Source organism: Bombina bombina, chromosome 1 (genome assembly GCF_027579735.1).
Source record: "Bombina bombina isolate aBomBom1 chromosome 1, aBomBom1.pri, whole genome shotgun sequence".
Lineage (NCBI taxonomy): Eukaryota > Metazoa > Chordata > Amphibia > Anura > Bombinatoridae > Bombina > Bombina bombina.
Genome location: NC_069499.1, coordinates 1,488,356,265 through 1,488,376,662, shown reverse-complemented (window position 1 = coordinate 1,488,376,662; position 20,398 = coordinate 1,488,356,265). Strand labels below are relative to the sequence as shown.

General features: G+C 42.3%; 1 protein-coding gene across 1 annotated transcript in view; it reads left to right on the top strand.

Moving 5' to 3' along the window:
* The window catches only part of LOC128653797 (ABC-type organic anion transporter ABCA8), a 669,484-nt gene that overhangs the window by 192,306 nt on the left and 456,780 nt on the right, over window positions 1–20,398 (top strand). The window contains exon 7 of the mRNA XM_053707306.1: window positions 19,265–19,403. Within this exon, the coding sequence (XP_053563281.1) occupies window positions 19,265–19,403 (139 nt within the window). The remainder of the gene's footprint in view (window positions 1–19,264; window positions 19,404–20,398) is intronic.

The following is a 20,398-nucleotide window of genomic DNA, read 5'->3' as shown; positions in this document are numbered from 1 at the left end:
GACCGCATGTCTTGTTGTTATACTTTGTCAGGGTAATCATGCAGGCCATATAGACCTCCCCCGATAGGGAGAGTAACAGGTATTAAACTGCTAAGAACAGTAATACTTAACACAACCTAGTTACCATGGGTCCCAGACCGCATGTCTTGTTGTTATACTTTGTCAGGGTAATCATGCAGGCCATATAAACCTCCCCCGATAGGGGGAGTAACAGGTATTAAACTGCTAAGAACAGTAATACTTAACACAACCTAGTTACCATGGGTCGCAGACCGCATGTCTTGTTGTTATACTTTGTCAGGGTAATCATGCAGGCCATATAGACCTCCCCGTATAGGGGGAGTAACAGGTATTAAACTGCTAAGAACAGTAATACTTAACACAACCTAGTTACCATGGGTCGCAGACCGCATGTCTTGTTGTTATACTTTGTCAGGGTAATCACGCAGGCCATATAGACCTCCCCCGATAGGTGGAGTAACACGTATTAAAGTGCTAAGAACAGTAATACTTAAAACAACCTAGTTACCATGGGTCCCAGACCGCATGTCTTGTTGTTATACTTTGTCAGGGTAATCAGGCAGGCCATATAGACCTCCCCCGATAGGGGGAGTTACAGGGATTAAAGTGCTAAGAACAGTACTACTTAACACAACCTAGTTACCATGGGTCCCAGACCGCATGTCTTGTTGTTATACTTTGTCAGGGTAATCATGCAGGCCATATAGACCTCCCCCGATAGGGAGAGTAACAGGTATTAAACTGCTAAGAACAGTAATACTTAACACAACCTAGTTACCATGGGTCCCAGACCGCATGTCTTGTTGTTATACTTTGTCAGGGTAATCATGCAGGCCATATAGAGCTCCCCCGATAGGGGGAATAACAGGTATTAAACTGCTAAGAAGAGTAATACTTAACACAACCTAGTTACCATGGGTCCCAGACCGCATGTCTTGTTGTTATACTTTGTCAGGGTAATCATGCAGGCCATATAGACCTCCCCCGATAGGGAGAGTAACAGGTATTAAACTGCTAAGAACAGTAATACTTAACACAACCTAGTTACCATGGGTCCCAGACCGCATGTCTTGTTGTTATACTTTGTCAGGGTAATCATGCAGGCCATATAAACCTCCCCCGATAGGGGGAGTAACAGGTATTAAACTGCTAAGAACAGTAATACTTAACACAACCTAGTTACCATGGGTCCCAGACCGCATGTCTTGTTGTTATACTTTGTCAGGGTAATCATGCAGGCCATATAGACCTCCCCCGATAGGGAGAGTAACAGGTATTAAACTGCTAAGAGCAGTAATACTTAACACAACCTAGTTACCATGGGTCCCAGACCGCATGTCTTGTTGTTATACTTTGTCAGGGTAATCATGCAGGCCATATAGACCTCCCCCGATAGGGAGAGTAACAGGTATTAAACTGCTAAGAACAGTAATACTTAACACAACCTAGTTACCATGGGTCCCAGACCGCATGTCTTGTTGTTATACTTTGTCAGGGTAATCATGCAGGCCATATAAACCTCCCCCGATAGGGGGAGTAACAGGTATTAAACTGCTAAGAACAGTAATACTTAACACAACCTAGTTACCATGGGTCGCAGACCGCATGTCTTGTTGTTATACTTTGTCAGGGTAATCATGCAGGCCATATAGACCTCCCCGTATAGGGGGAGTAACAGGTATTAAACTGCTAAGAACAGTAATACTTAACACAACCTAGTTACCATGGGTCGCAGACCGCATGTCTTGTTGTTATACTTTGTCAGGGTAATCACGCAGGCCATATAGACCTCCCCCGATAGGTGGAGTAACACGTATTAAAGTGCTAAGAACAGTAATACTTAAAACAACCTAGTTACCATGGGTCCCAGACCGCATGTCTTGTTGTTATACTTTGTCAGGGTAATCAGGCAGGCCATATAGACCTCCCCCGATAGGGGGAGTTACAGGGATTAAAGTGCTAAGAACAGTACTACTTAACACAACCTAGTTACCATGGGTCCCAGACCGCATGTCTTGTTGTTATACTTTGTCAGGGTAATCATGCAGGCCATATAGACCTCCCCCGATAGGGAGAGTAACAGGTATTAAACTGCTAAGAACAGTAATACTTAACACAACCTAGTTACCATGGGTCCCAGACCGCATGTCTTGTTGTTATACTTTGTCAGGGTAATCATGCAGGCCATATAGACCTCCCCCGATAGGGGGAGTAACAGGTATTAAACTGCTAAGAACAGTAATACTTAACACAACCTAGTTACCATGGGTCCCAGACCGCATGTCTTGTTGTTATACTTTGTCAGGGTAATCATGCAGGCCATATAGAGCTCCCCCGATAGGGGGAATAACAGGTATTAAACTGCTAAGAACAGTAATACTTAACACAACCTAGTTACCATGGGTCCCAGACCGCATGTCTTGTTATTATACTTTGTCAGGGTAATCATGCAGGCCATATAGACCTCCCCCGATAGGGAGAGTAACAGGTATTAAACTGCTAAGAACAGTAATACTTAACACAACCTAGTTACCATGGGTCCCAGACCGCATGTCTTGTTGTTATACTTTGTCAGGGTAATCATGCAGGCCATATAAACCTCCCCCGATAGGGGGAGTAACAGGTATTAAACTGCTAAGAACAGTAATACTTAACACAACCTAGTTACCATGGGTCGCAGACCGCATGTCTTGTTGTTATACTTTGTCAGGGTAATCATGCAGGCCATATAGACCTCCCCCGATAGGGAGAGTAACAGGTATTAAACTGCTAAGAGCAGTAATACTTAACACAACCTAGTTACCATGGGTCCCAGACCGCATGTCTTGTTGTTATACTTTGTCAGGGTAATCATGCAGGCCATATAGACCTCCCCGTATAGGGGGAGTAACAGGTATTAAACTGCTAAGAACAGTAATACTTAACACAACCTAGTTACCATGGGTCGCAGACCGCATGTCTTGTTGTTATACTTTGTCAGGGTAATCAGGCAGGCCATATAGACCTCCCCCGATAGGGGGAGTTACAGGGATTAAAGTGCTAAGAACAGTACTACTTAACACAATCTAGTTACCATGGGTCCCACACTGCATGTTTTGTTGTTATGCTTGGTCAGGGTAATCATGCAGGCCATATAGACCTCCCCCGATAGGGGGAGTTACAGGGATTAAAGTGCTAAGAATAGTACTACTTAACACAACCTAGTTACCATGGGTCCCAGACCACATGTTTTGTTGTTATACTTTGTCAGGGTAATCATGCTGGCCATATAGACCTCCCCCGATAGGGGGAGTAACAGGTATTAAAGTGCTAAGAATAGTACTACTTAACACAACCTAGTTACCATGGGTGTCAGACCGCATGTTTTATTATTATACTTTGTCAGGGTAATTATATATCTATCAAATCGATCTATTTCTCTTCTATCGATTCTATCTAACTATCAATCTATGTATATCTATCTATCAAATCTATCTATCTCGTGGCCGGACTGATTTGAGACAGCCACTTGTGTTTAGGCCAAATTTGAAGTAGGAGGACAGACCAATCATCTTCTTCCATCTCCCTGTTCCAAAAATGCAGGCCATATAGACCTCCCCCGATAGGGGGAGGAACAGGTAGTAAACTGCTAAGAATAGTACTACTTAACACACCACGGGTCCCAGACCGCATGTCTTATTGTTATACTCTGTCAGGGAAATTATATATCTATCAAATCTGTCTATTTATCTATCGAATCTATGTAACTATCAATCGTATCTATCAAATATAAATTGCATCTATTGATCTATGTAATTCGTATCTATCAAATGTATATTGCATCTTTTGATCTATGTAATTCGTATCTATCAAATGTATATTGCATCGATTGATCTATGTAATTCGTATCTATCAAATGTATATTGCATCTTTTGATCTATGTAATTCGTATCTATCAAATGTATATTGCATCGATTGATCTATGTAATCTATGTATCTATCTATGAAATCTATCTATCTCGTGGTTGTGCAAATGGACTGTTTGCAGTTGTTTGCGGTGCGTTACACGGGGAGTTTGGTGTGTCACTGTGAAGCGGGCGTAACCCTTACACTACCTGATCGATACAACATCATACCTGATGTTTTAAAGCACGTTATTCGAAAAAAAATTAGGAATGTTAGGTGATTAAGGCCCTTTATGGGTTAAAACCAGACTCTGCATCAACTATGTAATTTTCCGTAGAAGTTTTGCCATGGATACCTCCGGCATGCCACAGTCCAGGTGTTAGTCCCCTTGAAACAACTTTTCCATCACTATTGTGGCCAGAAAGAGTCCTTGTGGGTTTTAAAGTTCGCCTGCCTATTGAAGTCAATAGCGGTTCGCCCGGTTCGCCAGTTCGCGAACAGTAGCGGAAGTTCGAGTCTGCCGTTCGCGAACCGAAATTTTAAGGTTCGCGACATCACTAGTCTTCACCCAGCCGGGCACCAGTGGTCATCCGATCCGTCCAGTTGTCTTCATCCGATGGGGCAGAAGAGGACATCCAGACCGGCAGAAGTCTTCATCCTATCCGGGCAGAAGAGGACATCCGGACCGGCAGACATCTTCATCCAAGCGGCATCTTCTATCTTCATCCATCCGACGAGGAGCGGCTTCATCTTCAAGACCTCCGGCGCGGAGCATCCTTCCAGACCGACGACTACCAGACGAATGAAGGTTCCTTTAAGGGACGTCATCCAAGATGGCGTCCCTCGAATTCCGATTGGCTGATAGGATTCTATCAGCCAATCGGAATTAAGGTAGGAAAAATATGATTGGCTGATGGAATCAGCCAATCAGATTGAAGTTCAATCCGATTGGCTCATTGGATCAGCCAATAGAATGGACCTCGCATTCTATTGGCTGATCCAATGAGCCAATCGGATTGAACTTCAATCTGATTGGCTGATTCCATCAGCCAATCAGATTTTTCCTACCTTAATTCCGATTGGCTGATAGAATCCTATCAGCCAATCGGAATTCGAGGGACGCCATCTTGGATGACGTCCCTTAAAGGAACCTTCATTCGTCGGGTAGTCGTCGGTCTGGAAGGATGCTCCGCGCCGGAGGTCTTGAAGATGGAGCCGCTCCTCGTCGGATGGATGAAGATTGAAGATGCCGCTTGGATGAAGATGTCTGCCGGTCCGGATGTCCTCTTCTGCCCGGATAGGATGAAGACTTCTGCCGGTCTGGATGTCTTCTTCTGCCCCATCGGATGAAGACAACTGGACGGATCGGATGACCACTGGTGCCCGGATGGGTGAAGACAACTCAAGGTAGGGAGATCTTCAGGGGGTTAGTGTTAGGTTTATTTAAGGGGGGATTGGGTGGGTTAGAGTAGGGGTATGTGGGTGGTGGGTTTAAATGTTAGGGGGGTTGTATTTTTATTTACAGGTAAAAGAGCTGATTACTTTGGGGCAATGCCCCACAAAAGGCCCTTTTAAGGGCTGGTAATAGAGCTGATTACTTTTTGTAATTTAGATTACGGGTAGGGACATTTTTTTATTTTGGGGGGCTTTGTTATTTTATTAGGGGGCTTAGATTAGGTGTAATTAGCTTAAAATTCTTGTAATCTTTTTTTATTTTTTGTAATTTAGTGGGGTTTTTTTTTGGTAATTAATTTTAGTGTATTTAATTTTATTTTAGTTTAGATAATTGTTTATTTAATTTATTGATAGTGTAGGTGTATTTGTTACTTAGGTTAGGATTTATTTTACAGGTAATTCTGTAGTTATTTTAACTAGGTAGCTATTAAATAGTTATTAACTATTTAATAGCTATTGTACCTAGTTAAAATAAATACAAAGTTACCTGTAAAATAAATATAAAACATAAAATAGCTACAATGTAAATATGAATTATATTGTAGCTATCTTATGTTTTATTTTATAGGTAAGTATTTAGTTTTAAATAGGAATAATTTATTTAATGATAGTAAATTTGTTTAGTTTAATTTAAATTATATTTATGTTAGGGGGGTGTTAGGGTTAGGGTTAGACTTAGGTTTAGGGGTTAATAACTTTATTATAGTAGCGGTGACGTTGGGGCGGGAGATTAGGGGTTAATAATTGTAGGTAGGTGGAGGCGAGGTTAGGGAGGGCAGATTAGGGGTTAATAAAATTTATTATAGTGTTTGCGAGGTGGGAGTGCGGCGGTTTAGGGGTTAATACATTTATTATAGAGGCGGCGATGTCCGGTCGGCAGATTAGGGGTTAATAAGTGTTGGTAGGTGGCGGCGAGGTTGGGGGGCAAATTAGGGGTTAATAAATATAATATAGGTGTAGGCGATGTTAGGGACAGCAGATTAGGGGTTCATAGGGATAATGTAGGTGGCGGCGGTGTCCGGTCGGAAGTTTAGGGGTTAAATACATTTATTTTAGTGTTTGCGATGTGGGGGGGCACTGTAGTTAAGAGCTTTATGTTCAGGCGTTAGCCCATAAAGCTCTTAACTACTGACTTTTTTTTTGCGGCTGGAGTCTTGGAGGTAGAGGCTCTACCGCTCACTTTCTCCAAGACTCGTAATACCAGCGTTAGGCAAATCCCATAGGAAAGATAGGATACGCAATTGACGTAAGGGGATTTGCGGTAGCCTGGAGTCGCGGAAGAAAAATGAGCGGTGAGCTTCTACCTGCCAGACTCGTAATACCAGCGGGCGTTAAAAAGCAGCGTTGGGACCTCTCAACGCTGCTTTTTAAGGCTAACGCAAAACTCGTAATCTGGCAGAATGTATCTGACTTAACAAGATATAATATGAATTGCAACAAACAATATCTTATACTAACTATGATCTCAAAGTGATATAAATATGTTATCACTATTATACACATGAAGCATTAGGTACTATAACAATTACCTTTTTTTGCCATTCATTTCTCAAGGTTATTTTATTAAACACATAGTTAAAGTACCTTACTTCTAACTAAACTTTCATTCAAAGATTAGGTATTCGTTATATGCCATATAGTGACCTTTCAGTTTACAGCTACAATTACTTATATATTACTTAATTCACTGGGACTTTTTTTTAAGAGTTACAATTAAGGTCAAAATCCCTATTTAACCCTTTAGGGATAAGTGTTCCCAACTGGTAAATCCATTTCATCTCTTGTTGTTTCAAGATTTTCTCTCTATTCATGCCATTACGTTGGACTGGAATATGTTGTATAATTTGCCAGCGTAGCTGACTGATATTATGGCCTTTCTCAAGGAAGTGTTTAGACAATGGTGCTTCTAAATTCTTTTTTCTGATGTTTGAGCGATGCTGGCTAAGTCTATCTTTTATCTTTTGTGTAGTCTCGCCTAAGTAATACATAGAACACAGACACTTTATTAGGTAAACTACAAAATTGCTGTCACAAGTGTGGAACCCCCTGATATTATAACGTTTACCATTGTGTGGATGATAAAAATTTGGGTCTTTGATGACTGAATTACAGCTAACACATCCTAAACAGGGGTAACTTCCATTTCTTTTGCTGCCTAAGAAGGTTTGTGTGTCCTTTCTCTCAGTACCAACATCACTTTTAATGAGATGGTCTCGCAAATTTTTAACCCTTCTATAGGCTATTAAAGGATATTCTCTGAAATGTTCTATCCATTGATTGCAATCCCTAAGTATATGCCAATGTTTTTTTATCGCTTTAGAGATTCTTTCGCTGTGTGGATTGTGTTGTGATACGAATATGAGTCTATCTTTTCTATTTACCCTTTCTTGGGTTTTACTTGAACCTTTAATTTCCTCTATAGTCTTGTTCATGAGTTGTGGTGGATAACCTCTATCTATGAACTTATTTGTCATTTCAAGTAGTCTTTTCTCTTTGACCTCTTGTTCGCTGATTATTCTTTGAACCCTCAACAGTTGACTTTTTGGTAATGAGTTAATTAGTCCCTTTGGGTGAAAGCTGTTATATTCTAATAGGGTATTCCTATCAGTCTCCTTGGAGTAAATGTCAATATTTAACCTGTTAATTCCCTTAGTAACCCTTGTATCTAGAAAGGTGATACTTTCCACACTACATGTTAATGTGAATTGTAGACCTCTTACCATGGTATTCAGATCTTCAGGGGGTTAGTGTTAGTTTTTTTTAAGGGTGTCTTGGGTGGGTTTTATTTTTAGGTTAGGGACTTTGGGCTTGCAAAAGAGCTAACTGCCCTTTTAAGGGCAATGCCCATCCAAATGCCCTTTTCAGGGCAATGGGGAGTTTAGGTTTTTTTAGTTAGTATTTTATTTGGGGGGTTGGTTGTGTGGGTGGTGGGTTTTACTGTTGGGGGGGTTGTTTGTATTTTTTTTTCCAGGTAAAAGAGCTGATTACTTTGGGGCAATGCACCACAAAAGGCCCTTTTAAGGGCTATTGGTAGTTTAGTTTAGGCTAGGGTTTTTTTTTTATTTTGGGGGGGCTTTTTTATTTTGATAGGGCTATTAGATTAGGTGTAATTAGTTTAAATATCTTGTAATTTGTTTATTATTTTCTGTAATTTAGTGGGGGGGGTTTGTACTTTAGCTAATTTAATTTAATTGATTTAATTGTTGTTAATTTAGTTAATTTATTTAATTATAGTGTTAGGTGTTAGTGTAACTTAGGTTAGGTTTTATTTTACAGGTACTTTTGTATTTAGTTTAGCTAGGTAGTTATTAAATAGTTAATAACTATTTAATAACTATTCTACCTAGTTAAAATAAATATAAACTTGCCTGTAAAATAAAAATAAACCCTAAGCTAACTACAATGTAACTATTAGTTATATTGTAGCTAGCTTAGGGTTTATTTTATAGGTACGTATTTAGTTTTAAATAGGAATAATTTAGTTAATGATAGGAATTTTATTTAGATTTATTGTAATTATATTTAAGTTAGGGGGTGTTAGGGTTAGACTTAGGTTTAGGGGTTAATAACTTTAATATAGTGGTGGCGACGTTGGGGGTGGCAGATTAGGGGTTAATAAATGTAGGTAGGTGGCGTCGATGTTAGGGACGGCAGATTAGGGGTTAATAATATTTAACTAATGTTTGCGAGGCGGGAGTGCGGCGGTTTAGGGGTTAATATGTTTATTATAGTGGCGGCGACGTTGGGGGCGGCAGATTATGGGTTAATAAGTGTAGGTAGGTGGCGGCGACATTGGGGGCGGCAGATTAGGGGTTAATAAATATAATGTAGGTGTCAGCGATGTTGGGGGCAGCAGATTAGGGGTTCATAAATATAATGTAGGTGGCGGCGATGTCCGGAGCGGCAGATTAGGGGTTAATAAATATAATGCAGGTGTCGGCGATGTCGGGGGCAGCAGATTAGGGTTAATAAGTGTAAGATTAGGGGTGTTTAGGTGTAGACATAACTTTTGTTCCCAATAAGAATCAATGGGGCTGCGTTAAGGAGTTTTACGCTGCTTTTTTGCAGGTGTTAGACTTTTTCACAGCCGGCTCTCCCCGTTGATTCCTATGGGGAAATCGTGCACGAGCACGTACGACCAGCTCACTACTGACTTAAGCAGGCTGGTATTGGAGTGCGGTAATGAGCAAAATTTTGCTCAACGCTCACTTCTTGCCTTTTAACGACGGGTTTCTGAAAACTCTTATTACCAGCGCTGCAGGTAAGTGAGCGGTGAGGGAAAACTGCTCGTTAGCACCGCATAGCCTCTAACGCAAAACTCGTAATCTAGCCGTTAGGTTTATTTTATTTTAAAGGTAAGTTTTAATTTATTTTAAGATAGGTAAATTGTAATTTTAATATAAAGTTAGGGGGCGTTAGGTTTAGGGGTTACTAGTTTAAATTAGTTTTTTGCGATGTGGGGGCTTTCGGTTAAGGGGTTAATAGTTTAATTTAGTATATTTCATTGTGGGGGGGCTTGTGGTTAATAGGTTTATTATAGTGACGGCGGTGTCGGGGAGCGGTGGAATAGGGGTCAATAAGTTTAATATAGTGTTTGCAATGTGGGAGGGCCTCGGTTTAGGGGTTAAGGTAGTTTATAGATGTTAGTGTACTTTGTACCACTTCAGTTATGAGTTTTATGTAACAGTTTTGTTGCATAAAACTCATAACTACTGCTCTCAGACAGCGGTACGAATCTTGTTGTTATAGGGTGTAACGCAAGCTTTTTAGCCTCACCGCAAAAGTCGTAATGGCAGAGCTATGGAAGTCCCATTAAAAAAAATGAGTGTGGGATTGACGTTATGTTACAGGCTAAAAGGCTTGCGGTACAGCTATACCGACAAGACTTGTAAAGGCTGCGTTGCTGTTTTATCGCTGAAATTGCCATTTGTGCAGCTTTAAAACACGAATACAAAACTCATAATTTACCTGATTGTGTCTAACAGCAGTGCCCTAAAGATCCATAATTCAAAGACTGTGCCTATTTCTTCATATTATCTCTGCAAATCATGATTCTTTCTACTCTGAGGCACTAGTGGATTTAACTTCACATCTGGAATTGCATACTTCTTCTGCAATCCTATCAGTCAGCTTTTTGGCCCCACCTTCTATTTTCATTGGCCTGTGCTGGAACACTTCTCTCTTTAAATACTCATGCAGTTCCCATCCGCACTGCCCTGGCATAGTTTCTTCAGATATTATGTACCAATGACCTGTGATCTTTTTTGTGGCATTTCTTACCTCATCTGTTTTGCCCTAACTTTTATTGCTGAATCGACCTAGACCTCTAGACTGTTATGATTTTACCTTTCATTACCTTTGATTACATTAGTTTTGGATCTACTCCTCCAAACAAGCCATGGGCTTTCAGTCCCAACTAGTCAGTGTCACGCCACGCCGCTCTAGCAATTGTTAAGGGCGCGGCGTCTCCTTCCCTGCTCGTTGTCAGGGGCTGTGTCGGGTCCGGGTGTATGTGGTGCTGACGTCATCACCGCACGCGCCTCTGTCCATGCCGGTCCGGATTCCTGTGGCACGAATCCTGCGCCTACGTAAGTTCCACAGTAACAATCTTTTACTGCCCAAGTATAGGTGTTACTTTGTGTGCTCCTGGGTGTGATAGATCGTTTCTGCTATTTGCCTTATCGTTGTTGAACCCTGCCTGTCTGACTACTCTGCCTGATTAACCCCTAAATTGCTGGATTGCTATACTGCTGCTGAACTCTGCTTGTCTGACTTCTCTGCTTGATTAACCCTTATTGTTCTGGATTCCCTCTCTGTTGCCAAACCCTGCCTGCCTGACCATTCTAGTGGTTTACTCTTGGACTGCTTTACCGTTGTCAACCCCTGCCTGCCTGACCATTTTAGTGGTTTACCCTTGGACTGCTTTACCGTTGCCAAACCCTGCCTGCCTGACCATTCTAGTGGTTTACCTTTGGACTGCTTTACCGTTGCCGCTGAAGATTATCCTGCCTGTGGTGAGTGCTAATTATCTCATCTTGCAAACTTTCTTTGCTCTGGGTTATTCCCTATCATTCCGGCTTGACGCCGGGATAAGAAGACTACTGGCCGAGTTCGGTCTGATAGTGGAGTATCCCACGAGCATTACATTATACTTGGGCCATGGAGCCAGATGAGGTGGCATGAGCAGTTTACCTTCAGGGACAGATGTTGGGAACCCATACCACACAGTTGCAGAATATGGATTCCAAGCTAGAGGCTATAACTGCTCAACTCTCTTTACTAGTTACAGCGAGGAATACCGCCCCTGTTGTTGTACCGCCAGTCTCTGCTCCTGGTACTGCGGCTTCTTCCTCTGCTTCTGGAAGTATACCCCGGATAACATTGCCTGACAAGTATGAGGGCACTACTGATTGCAGGGGTTTTCTTAACCAATGCAGGCTGCACTTCCGCAATGATCCTCACACCTTTAAGTCTCACTAGTCAAGTGTCACCTTTATCATTTCCTTACTGAAAGGCAAGGCCCTAGCCTGGGTCTCTCCCCTTTGGGAACAGAACACTCCACTCCTGAACGATGCTGATGCCTTCATTTCTGCACTTGCTTCCGTGTTTGGGACTTCTGGCCGTACTTTTGCTGCAGAATTTTCTCTCCTAGATCTCCGCCAGGGCAATAGAACCGTGGCACAATTTGCCATAGAGTTTCGCACCTTGGCACAAGAGACCAGTTGGGATGGCAGTGCCCTCAAGGCAGCCTTTAGGAGGGGTCTGCATGAACGCATCAAAGATGAACTCACTTATCGTGATATTCCCTCTTCTTTAGATGACTTTATAACACTTTACATCAGTCTAGTTTCTCGCTTCCAGCAGAAACAAGCCGAGAGAGAGAGAACTCAGAGAGTCCTTCCTTGCCATCCTTCTTCTATTCGTCCGGTTTCTGCAGTATCCTCTACCCCTTTAACTTCTCCAGCCACCCCAGTAGAGGAACCCATGGATCTTTCCTCCTTCAAACCCTCAGAGTCTGAAAGACAGAGAAGAAGGAGATTGAGACTATGCTTTTATTGCGGTTCTAACTCCCACCAACTAAATAACTGTGACATTCGTCCGGAAAAGCCAATGCTTAGGGGATAACACTGGGGTACCTCTAAGCATGCTCTCTACTAAATCCCCTCACTCCTCTTGGATTCTGGTACCTGTTACCCTCACCTTCCTTTAGAATACTGTCCACACTCAAGCCTTCATTGATTCAGGGACAGCAGGAAACTTTCTGGATCACCGTTTTATGATTCAAGCTGGCTTACCTCTTCTGCAGAAAAGACATTGTCTCAAAATAATTACTCTGGGTGGCACCCCCCTTGGTTCAGGGTTTATCCACTTTGAGTAAGCACCCCTGACCCTGACTGTGGGAGTCCTTCATACCGAACAGCTGCAGTTCGAGGTCATTCATTCCCCAGCACAGCCTGTCATCCTTGGTCTTCCTTGGCTTCGGATACACAATCCACAGTTCGACTGGGCTGAAGGAAACTGGCCTCCTGGGCTACCTCCTGTTTCCACTCCTGCCTTGCTAAAGTCACTCCTCTGCTCCGCATCCCCATAGCCAGTATACAGACTCCTCCAAACCTTCCCTCAGTTTATGTGAACTTCGCAGATGTGTTTGAGAAAAAAGCAGCCGACGTGCTGCCACCCCACCGTCCTTATGACTGCAAGATTGACCTCTTTCCCGGAGCCCCACTTTCAAAAAGGGAGGACCTATCCACTCTCCAAAGCTGAAACCAAATCCATGGAGGAGTACATCCAAGAGAACCTAGCTAAAGGTTTCATTCGCCCTTCCTCCTCTCCTGCTGGGGCAGGTTTTTTTTTTCATCAGTAAGAAGGATGGTGGGCTCAGACCCTGCATCGACTACAGGGCCTTGAACAACATAACTATCAAGAATCGCTATCCCATTCCCTTGATCACCGAACTGTATGACTCACTCCAGGATGCTCGCTTCTTCACCAAGCTGGACTTATGTGGGGCATACAATCTAATTCGTATCTTCCCAGGCCACGAATGGAAGACCGCCTTCAACACAAGATCTGGGCATTACGAATACCTTGTAATGCCCTTTGGGCTGTGTAACGCCCCTGCAGTCTTCCAGGCATTTGTCAACGATGTCTTCCATGACCTCCTTAACCGCACTGTCCCAGGCCACGAATGGAAGACCGCCTTCAACACAAGATCTGGGCATTACGAATACCTTGTAATGCCCTTTGGGCTGTGTAATGCCCCTGCAGTCTTCCAGGCATTTGTCAACGATGTCTTCCATGACCTCCTTAACCGCACTGTCATCGTCTATCTGGATGACATCCATCTTTTCTCTTCCACTTTGGAGGAACATCATAAACACGTGAGACAGGTACTTCTACTTCTCAGAGACAATTCTTTGGTAGCCAAGCTAGAAAAATGTGAGTTTGATCAAGTTCAGATCCAATTCCTTGGTTATGTCATCTTGAAGGAGGGTTTTGCCATGGATCCTGCTAAACTCACCGCAGTTCTAGAATGGCCTCAACCTACTTCATTAAAGGAATTACAGAGGTTCTTGGGGTTCTCCAATTATTACCGCAAGTTTATAATGAACTTTTCTCAAACAATCGCTCCACTCAATGAATTGACAAAACGGAACAAAGACTGTAAACATTGGCCTCCTGAAGCCATAAATGCCTTCTCTTGTCTGAAAAAGGCTTTCTATTCTGCTCTTGTGCATCCTGATCCTGACCTACAGTTCCCTTTAGAGGTTGATGTCTCTGAGATAGGGGCTGGAGCAGTTCTAACCCTAAGGGATCCTTTGACTTCCATGTCACATCCTGTAGCCTTTTTCGATAAATGCTTTACTCCTGCAGAGAGGAATTACGATGTGGGTAATCGTGAACTCTTAGCCATTAAGATGGCTTTGACTGAATGGCGTAATTGGTTAGAGGGCACCGCCAATCCCATTCAGATTCTCACCGACCACAAGAATCTGACTTACCTAGAGACTGCTCATCGACTCAATCCTCGACAGGCCAGATGAGCCTTGTTCTTTTCCCATTTTAACTTTGTGGTCTCTTATCTTCCTGGGACCAAGAACAAGAAGGCGGACGCCCTTTCCCGTCAGTTCCCTTACTCAAGTGATTCCTCTGAAGCTTCTATTGAATACATCATACCTCCCTCCTGTGTGGTTGCTCATTGAAATACCACCCTTCTGCAAAGACTGCAATGTGCCCAGTCCAGATAACTCCCTGGAGCCCCCGTGGCCTCCTATATCCTCTTTGTGCCTCTGAACCTATGCACCCCTGTGCTATCCTGGGCTCATGATAGTAAACTCTCAGGACATCCTGGTTTGACTAGGACTTTTAAGCATCTTTTCCAACATGTATGGTGGCCTACTATGAGGTCTGACGCTCAGGATTATGTGAAAGCTTGCACAACTTATGCAGCCAACAAAACTTCCCGATCCTTGCCTCCTGGCTTGCTCCAACCATTGTCCATTCCCAAAAAACCATGGACACACATAACTATGGACTTCATTGTGGACCTCCCACCTTCTGACCACGAGGTCCACAATTCATCTCTACCTTTTGGAGAGACTTTTGCAAATTGATTAAAAACCACTGTTTCCTTGTCTTCTGGCTACCATCCTCAAACCAACTGACTAACTGAGAGAGTAAACCAGGATCTCGAGGCCTATCTTAGAGCCTTTGTCAATTCTCTCCATGCCAATTGGTCTGATTTGCTTTCAAGCTGGCAAGAAACATTTATAGGCACTCTTCTCTACAATGTTCTCCATTTCAAGCCGCAGCAGGGTATCAACCTCATGTCTTCCCTCTTTCTGCTCAGTCCACTGGGATTCCTTCTGCAGACCATCATGTTACTGAACTCACCACTTATTGGGGACGTATTCGCTCTCAGCTACGTTCAGCTGTCTCTAGATACAAGAAGTTTGCTGATCTTCATAGAGCCTCTGTACATGCCTTCTCGGTAGGTAAACTTGTTTGGGTCTCTACTCAACATATTCATTTACATCAACTAGGGCTGGGCGATATAAACCACGGTTGTGGTTTTAAACCGCAATTAACCTCCGCGATTTAAAAACCGCAAGAGTATGCAATTTTTTAGCCCCGCCCCCTATGACGTATTATGCCGAAAGAAGCTGATCAAAAGTTTGGAAGCAGCCAGAGGGGAAGCAATTTTGCATTTATATAACAAGGTAGTGTTTTTAATTTGACAGACCCACAGTGTCAGATATTAAACATGTAAATGTATTTTTGTGTGATCACACTTAAGATTTACACTTTTTTTTTACCCCTCCATAATGTGATCTGGTGATAATACCTCAAACAGTGTCACACTGTCTCATAGTGGGACAAACCAATCCCAAATATGTATTGGCTAGATGATACAATTAGTATAGTTTAATAAGACCAAGCTATGTAACTAAGCAAACTAGAATTAACCGCTGAATTATTTGTGTGATGTCCCTTTCTCTAATAGTAATAACACTTCAAGCTCAGTTACTCTCTCATCTCAACCCTAAATGTCACTGTCAGACAGCATCACTACTTATAAGAGTATGCGTGACCCGTCAAATGTCAATCAACTAATATGGGCATGTTTAGATAAGATCTGTCACTCATTGAACATAGGAGGCATTGCTTTAAGGTAATAGTGTAAGGTCGTTGAGAAGTCTACCACGTTCTGATGTCATACGACTCCAACGCCTTCAAAGTAATGGCACAACAGCCACTGTAGCTTTTTAAACCGGGCCCCACCCACTCCGGCATCTTCCTGCTGACAAGATGGCGGCGGAGATCAGAACATTGTCGTACACTGTGTGCAAGTGGAGTTCTTTCTCCTCCAGTTATTTACAAGAGTGAGTACCAGCCTGTGTGTGCCATGGGTTCTGTGGGTGTAGCCTATGTATCTGATGTCACCTTGTTATACTGCTGGATGCATAAGAAGACCTGTATTACCCCAGTATAGCGGTATCTGCGTGTATGTTTAGGGACAGACATGCAGAAATACGTACTCTGACAAAGCTTACCTCTGTATAACACCCAGTTGCGGCCAGAGGGGAAGCAAGGGAGTAGGACTTGTATTAGGTGTTGGGGCCGTTCTTGTACACATCTGGTAGTGAGTTTACCCACCAGCTAGCATGTGAAAATCGTGATTAAATCGCAATCGAGATTTTTTTAACAAAAAAATTCCAATTTTATTTTTTGCCCATATCGCCCAGCCCTAATGTCAACCCTGTCACAAATTAAGGCCTAGCCCAAAACCCTACGCATACACCCAGTCTCCCACATCTCCCTACTCAAGCCTTACATCAGGAATGGATATACCCTACTCAGAACTCCTCCTCCTCCACTCCTGGTCCGTGGCGACCCTGAATACTAGGTTACTAAGATCCTGGACTCCAGATAAAGGCGTAGACAACTGCAGTATCTTGTACATTAGAAGGGTTATTCTGTGGCAGATCGTTCCTGGGTTCCTGCCCGTGACGTACATGCTCCATCTTTGGTCTCCAGATTTCATGTTGCTCATCCTTTGAAGCCGACTCTGGTTCCCGGAGGGAACCCTTGAGAAGGGGGCTATGTCACGCCGTGCCGCTCTAGCCGTTGCTAGGGGCGTGGCGTCTCCTTCCCTGCTTGTTGTGTCAGGTCCGGATGTGTGCGGCGCTGACATCATCGCCGCACGCTCCTCTGTCCATACCGGTACGGATTCCTGTGGCGCGAATCCTGTGCCTTTAAGTTCCACAGTAACTATCTATCACTGCCCAAGTATAGGTGTTCATTTGTGTGCTCCTGGGTGTGATAGATCGTTTCTGCTATTTGCCTTATTGTTGTTGAACCCTGCCTGTCTGACTACTCTGCCTGATTAACCCATAAATTGCTGGATTGATATACTACTACTGAACTCTGCTTGTCTGACTACTCTGCCTGATTAACCCCTAAATTGCTGGATTGATATACTACTACTGAACTCTGCTTGTCTGACTACTCTGCCTGATGAACCCCTAAACTGCTGGATTGATATACTGCTACTGAACTCTGCTTGTCTGACTACGCTGCCTTATTAACCCCTAAATTGCTGGATTGATATACTGCTGCTGAACTCTGCTTGTCTGACTTCTGTGCTTGATTAACCCCTATTGTTCTGGATTGCCTCTCTGTTGCCAAACCCTGCCTGCCTGACCATTCTAGTGGTTTACCTTTGGACTGCTTTACCGTTGCCGCTGAAGACTATCCTGCCTGTGGTGAAAGCTAATTATCTCATCTTGCAAACTTTCTTTGCTCTGTGATATTCCCTATCATTCTGGCTCGACGCCGGGATAAGAAGACTACTGGCCGAGTTCGGTCTGATAGTGGAGTATCCCACAAGCATTTACAGTCAGGTTCCTCAGTTTCTGCTCTTTGGTTGGTTCTCTTAGCTTCAGACCCTGTTTTCCTTCTTTGATAAACTACAGTTGTAGCCACAGTCATCTTCCTTTGTTTCTGCTGTTTCTGCTTCAGTAGCTGCAACTCCATCTTGTCTCTTTATCTGTGTACTTGCTTCTCTAACTGCTGTTCATCTCAGCTATCTATCTTTTATCCTGCTTCACTCGCTGCTGTTCCAGTCTGAGCTAATCACCTGTGTGCCTAGTTTGCTAATATGTGCTATTGTCACTGAAACCCACCCTTATTATTAGCTAATTTGCTAAACTGTGTCCTACTCACAGACATAGAGGGGTATCTGTGAGTAGGTGTTCATGCTTCATAAACCTCCTGACTTTGCTAGCCTCAGCAGTCAAATCAATTTCCTGCAGCTGCTTAATAAACTATTGTTTGTATTTACTGTATTATATTTCTTTATTAGCCTACCTGCATGCTACAATGCTATGACCAATCTGTTGATGTGACACTTTGATTATTAAAATCACTGAAACAATTCTATTTCACAAATATTCAGAACAGCATTATTAACATGTAAGGTGGAAGCAGTTAAAACGTATCTACCAGACTCCATGTGACCTTACTAACAACTAGTCTTAAAAGAAACACATTTTTTCTGATCGGGAAGGATCAAAATATGTAAATTACACGTGCACAAATAAAATAAATTTACTTTGAATAATTCATTCTTCACTGACATTTTTTTCTTCTCTTTGTCTGATATTTGTAAAGATGTTTATTTGGAATTTATTTATTAAAATCTTCCTCTATTACCTTTGGAAAACATATTCAGGCAGCATATGAGCAGCAGCTTATAGTTAGATGCATTTAAAGTAGTAGCTAGTGCTACTACTATAAGCCAGCAGCTGCACAAAAAAGTTCTTGGCTGACACCGGAATCAATCGACTGATAACGGATAAGGGCTTTACTAAATCGCTATTGAATGAAGAGTGGAAATTTGAACTTTCAAAGCCTTTCCTGTCCAAACAATGTAAATTTGAACTTTCTTAACGATTTCCCACTTGTAAAAAATACTTTCCAAGCTGCCTAAAAGCCTTTCCTGCTGTTAGAGTAGATTTTAACAATACGAAAAAATCAACTATTTTTTTTGTTGTGCTTTTTTTTCTCTCAGGCATTTACTTCACTAGTTTTTTTGGGGGGCGTGGTTGTAATTTTTTTACATTCCATCAATATAACAAAAAGTCAGTTTTTTAGCACAAATACCAATCAGGAAGCATTCTTATATAGCAGACACTACATAATAATGTAATGTAAAGCAACGCAATCAGTCAAAGCCAGCTAGTTGCTCTAGAATTATAATTCATCCAGTGAGTCTTAATTTACCTTTTTATTTAACTTTGTATTCACAAAATAAGAAATTTGCCAGTAGAGAACCATTTTCTTGTTATATTTTAATTTTTATTTCCTTAAACTGATACATATTATGGTATTTCTTTTTTAGGTTATCCTGGGGCTTGCTGTATTCTGGTTATGTGTTGATCTTGGCAAATCTGATGACTCTAGTAACAAAATATTTTATGTTTTTGGAGAGCTCCTATGGTGTAGTAATGTTCCTGTTTTTCCTTTATGGGATATCATCAGTAAGTTTTAAACTGAATAGAAATGTATTTAAAGACCTGTTATAATGTATCTACATTTAATAATCGGCTAGATTACGAGTTTTGCGTTAAGACTTTAAACAATGTAAAACGCATATTACGAGTTGCGGCGGTATAGCTATACCACAAGCATTTTAGCCTGTAACACAACGCCCATTCCACACTCCAAAAAATGACGCTTGAGTGTGGGATTTTCCATAGCGCCGTATTACAGGTTGTGCGGTCCAGCTAAAATGCTTGCGTTACAGCCTAAACCGAGACGATCCATTCCGCCACCTGAGATCAGTAGTTATGGATTTTGCGAAACAAAAATGCTTCACAAAACTCATAACTAAACTGTTATAAAGTACACTAACACCCATAAACTACCTATTAACCCCAAAACTGCCGCCCTCCCGCATCGCAAATATTATATTAAACTTATTAACCCCTAATCTGCCGCCCACCCACATCACGACTATTAAATAAACCTATTAACCCCTAATCCGCTGCCCCGACATCACCAACACTATATAAACCTATTAACCCCTAAACCCCTGCTCCCCGACATCGCCGACACTAATAAAAGTTATTAACCCCTAATCCGCCATTCTCCGACATCGCTGATACCTAAATAAACCTATTAACCCCTAAACTGCCGCCCCCCACGTCGCCAACACTATAATAAAGTATTAACCACTAAACCTCAAACCCCCCACATCGTATCTACTAAACTAAAACTATTAACCCCTAAACCGCTGGCCCCCACATTGAAAAACACTAAATTAAACTTTTAACCCCTAAACCTAACACTCCCCCTAACTTTAAAAGCCTATGGCATGTTTACATCTGGAGATCAGATAGCAAGGCAGTGCTCAATCCCTCTTCTCATAGACTTCTATGGGGAGTGCTACAAAACTCTGTTCTGGCTTTAGCTCGAGCGCTAACCTAAAGTTGTGCTAATGCCAATGGTGCATTAAGAAATAGTTGAAATAGCA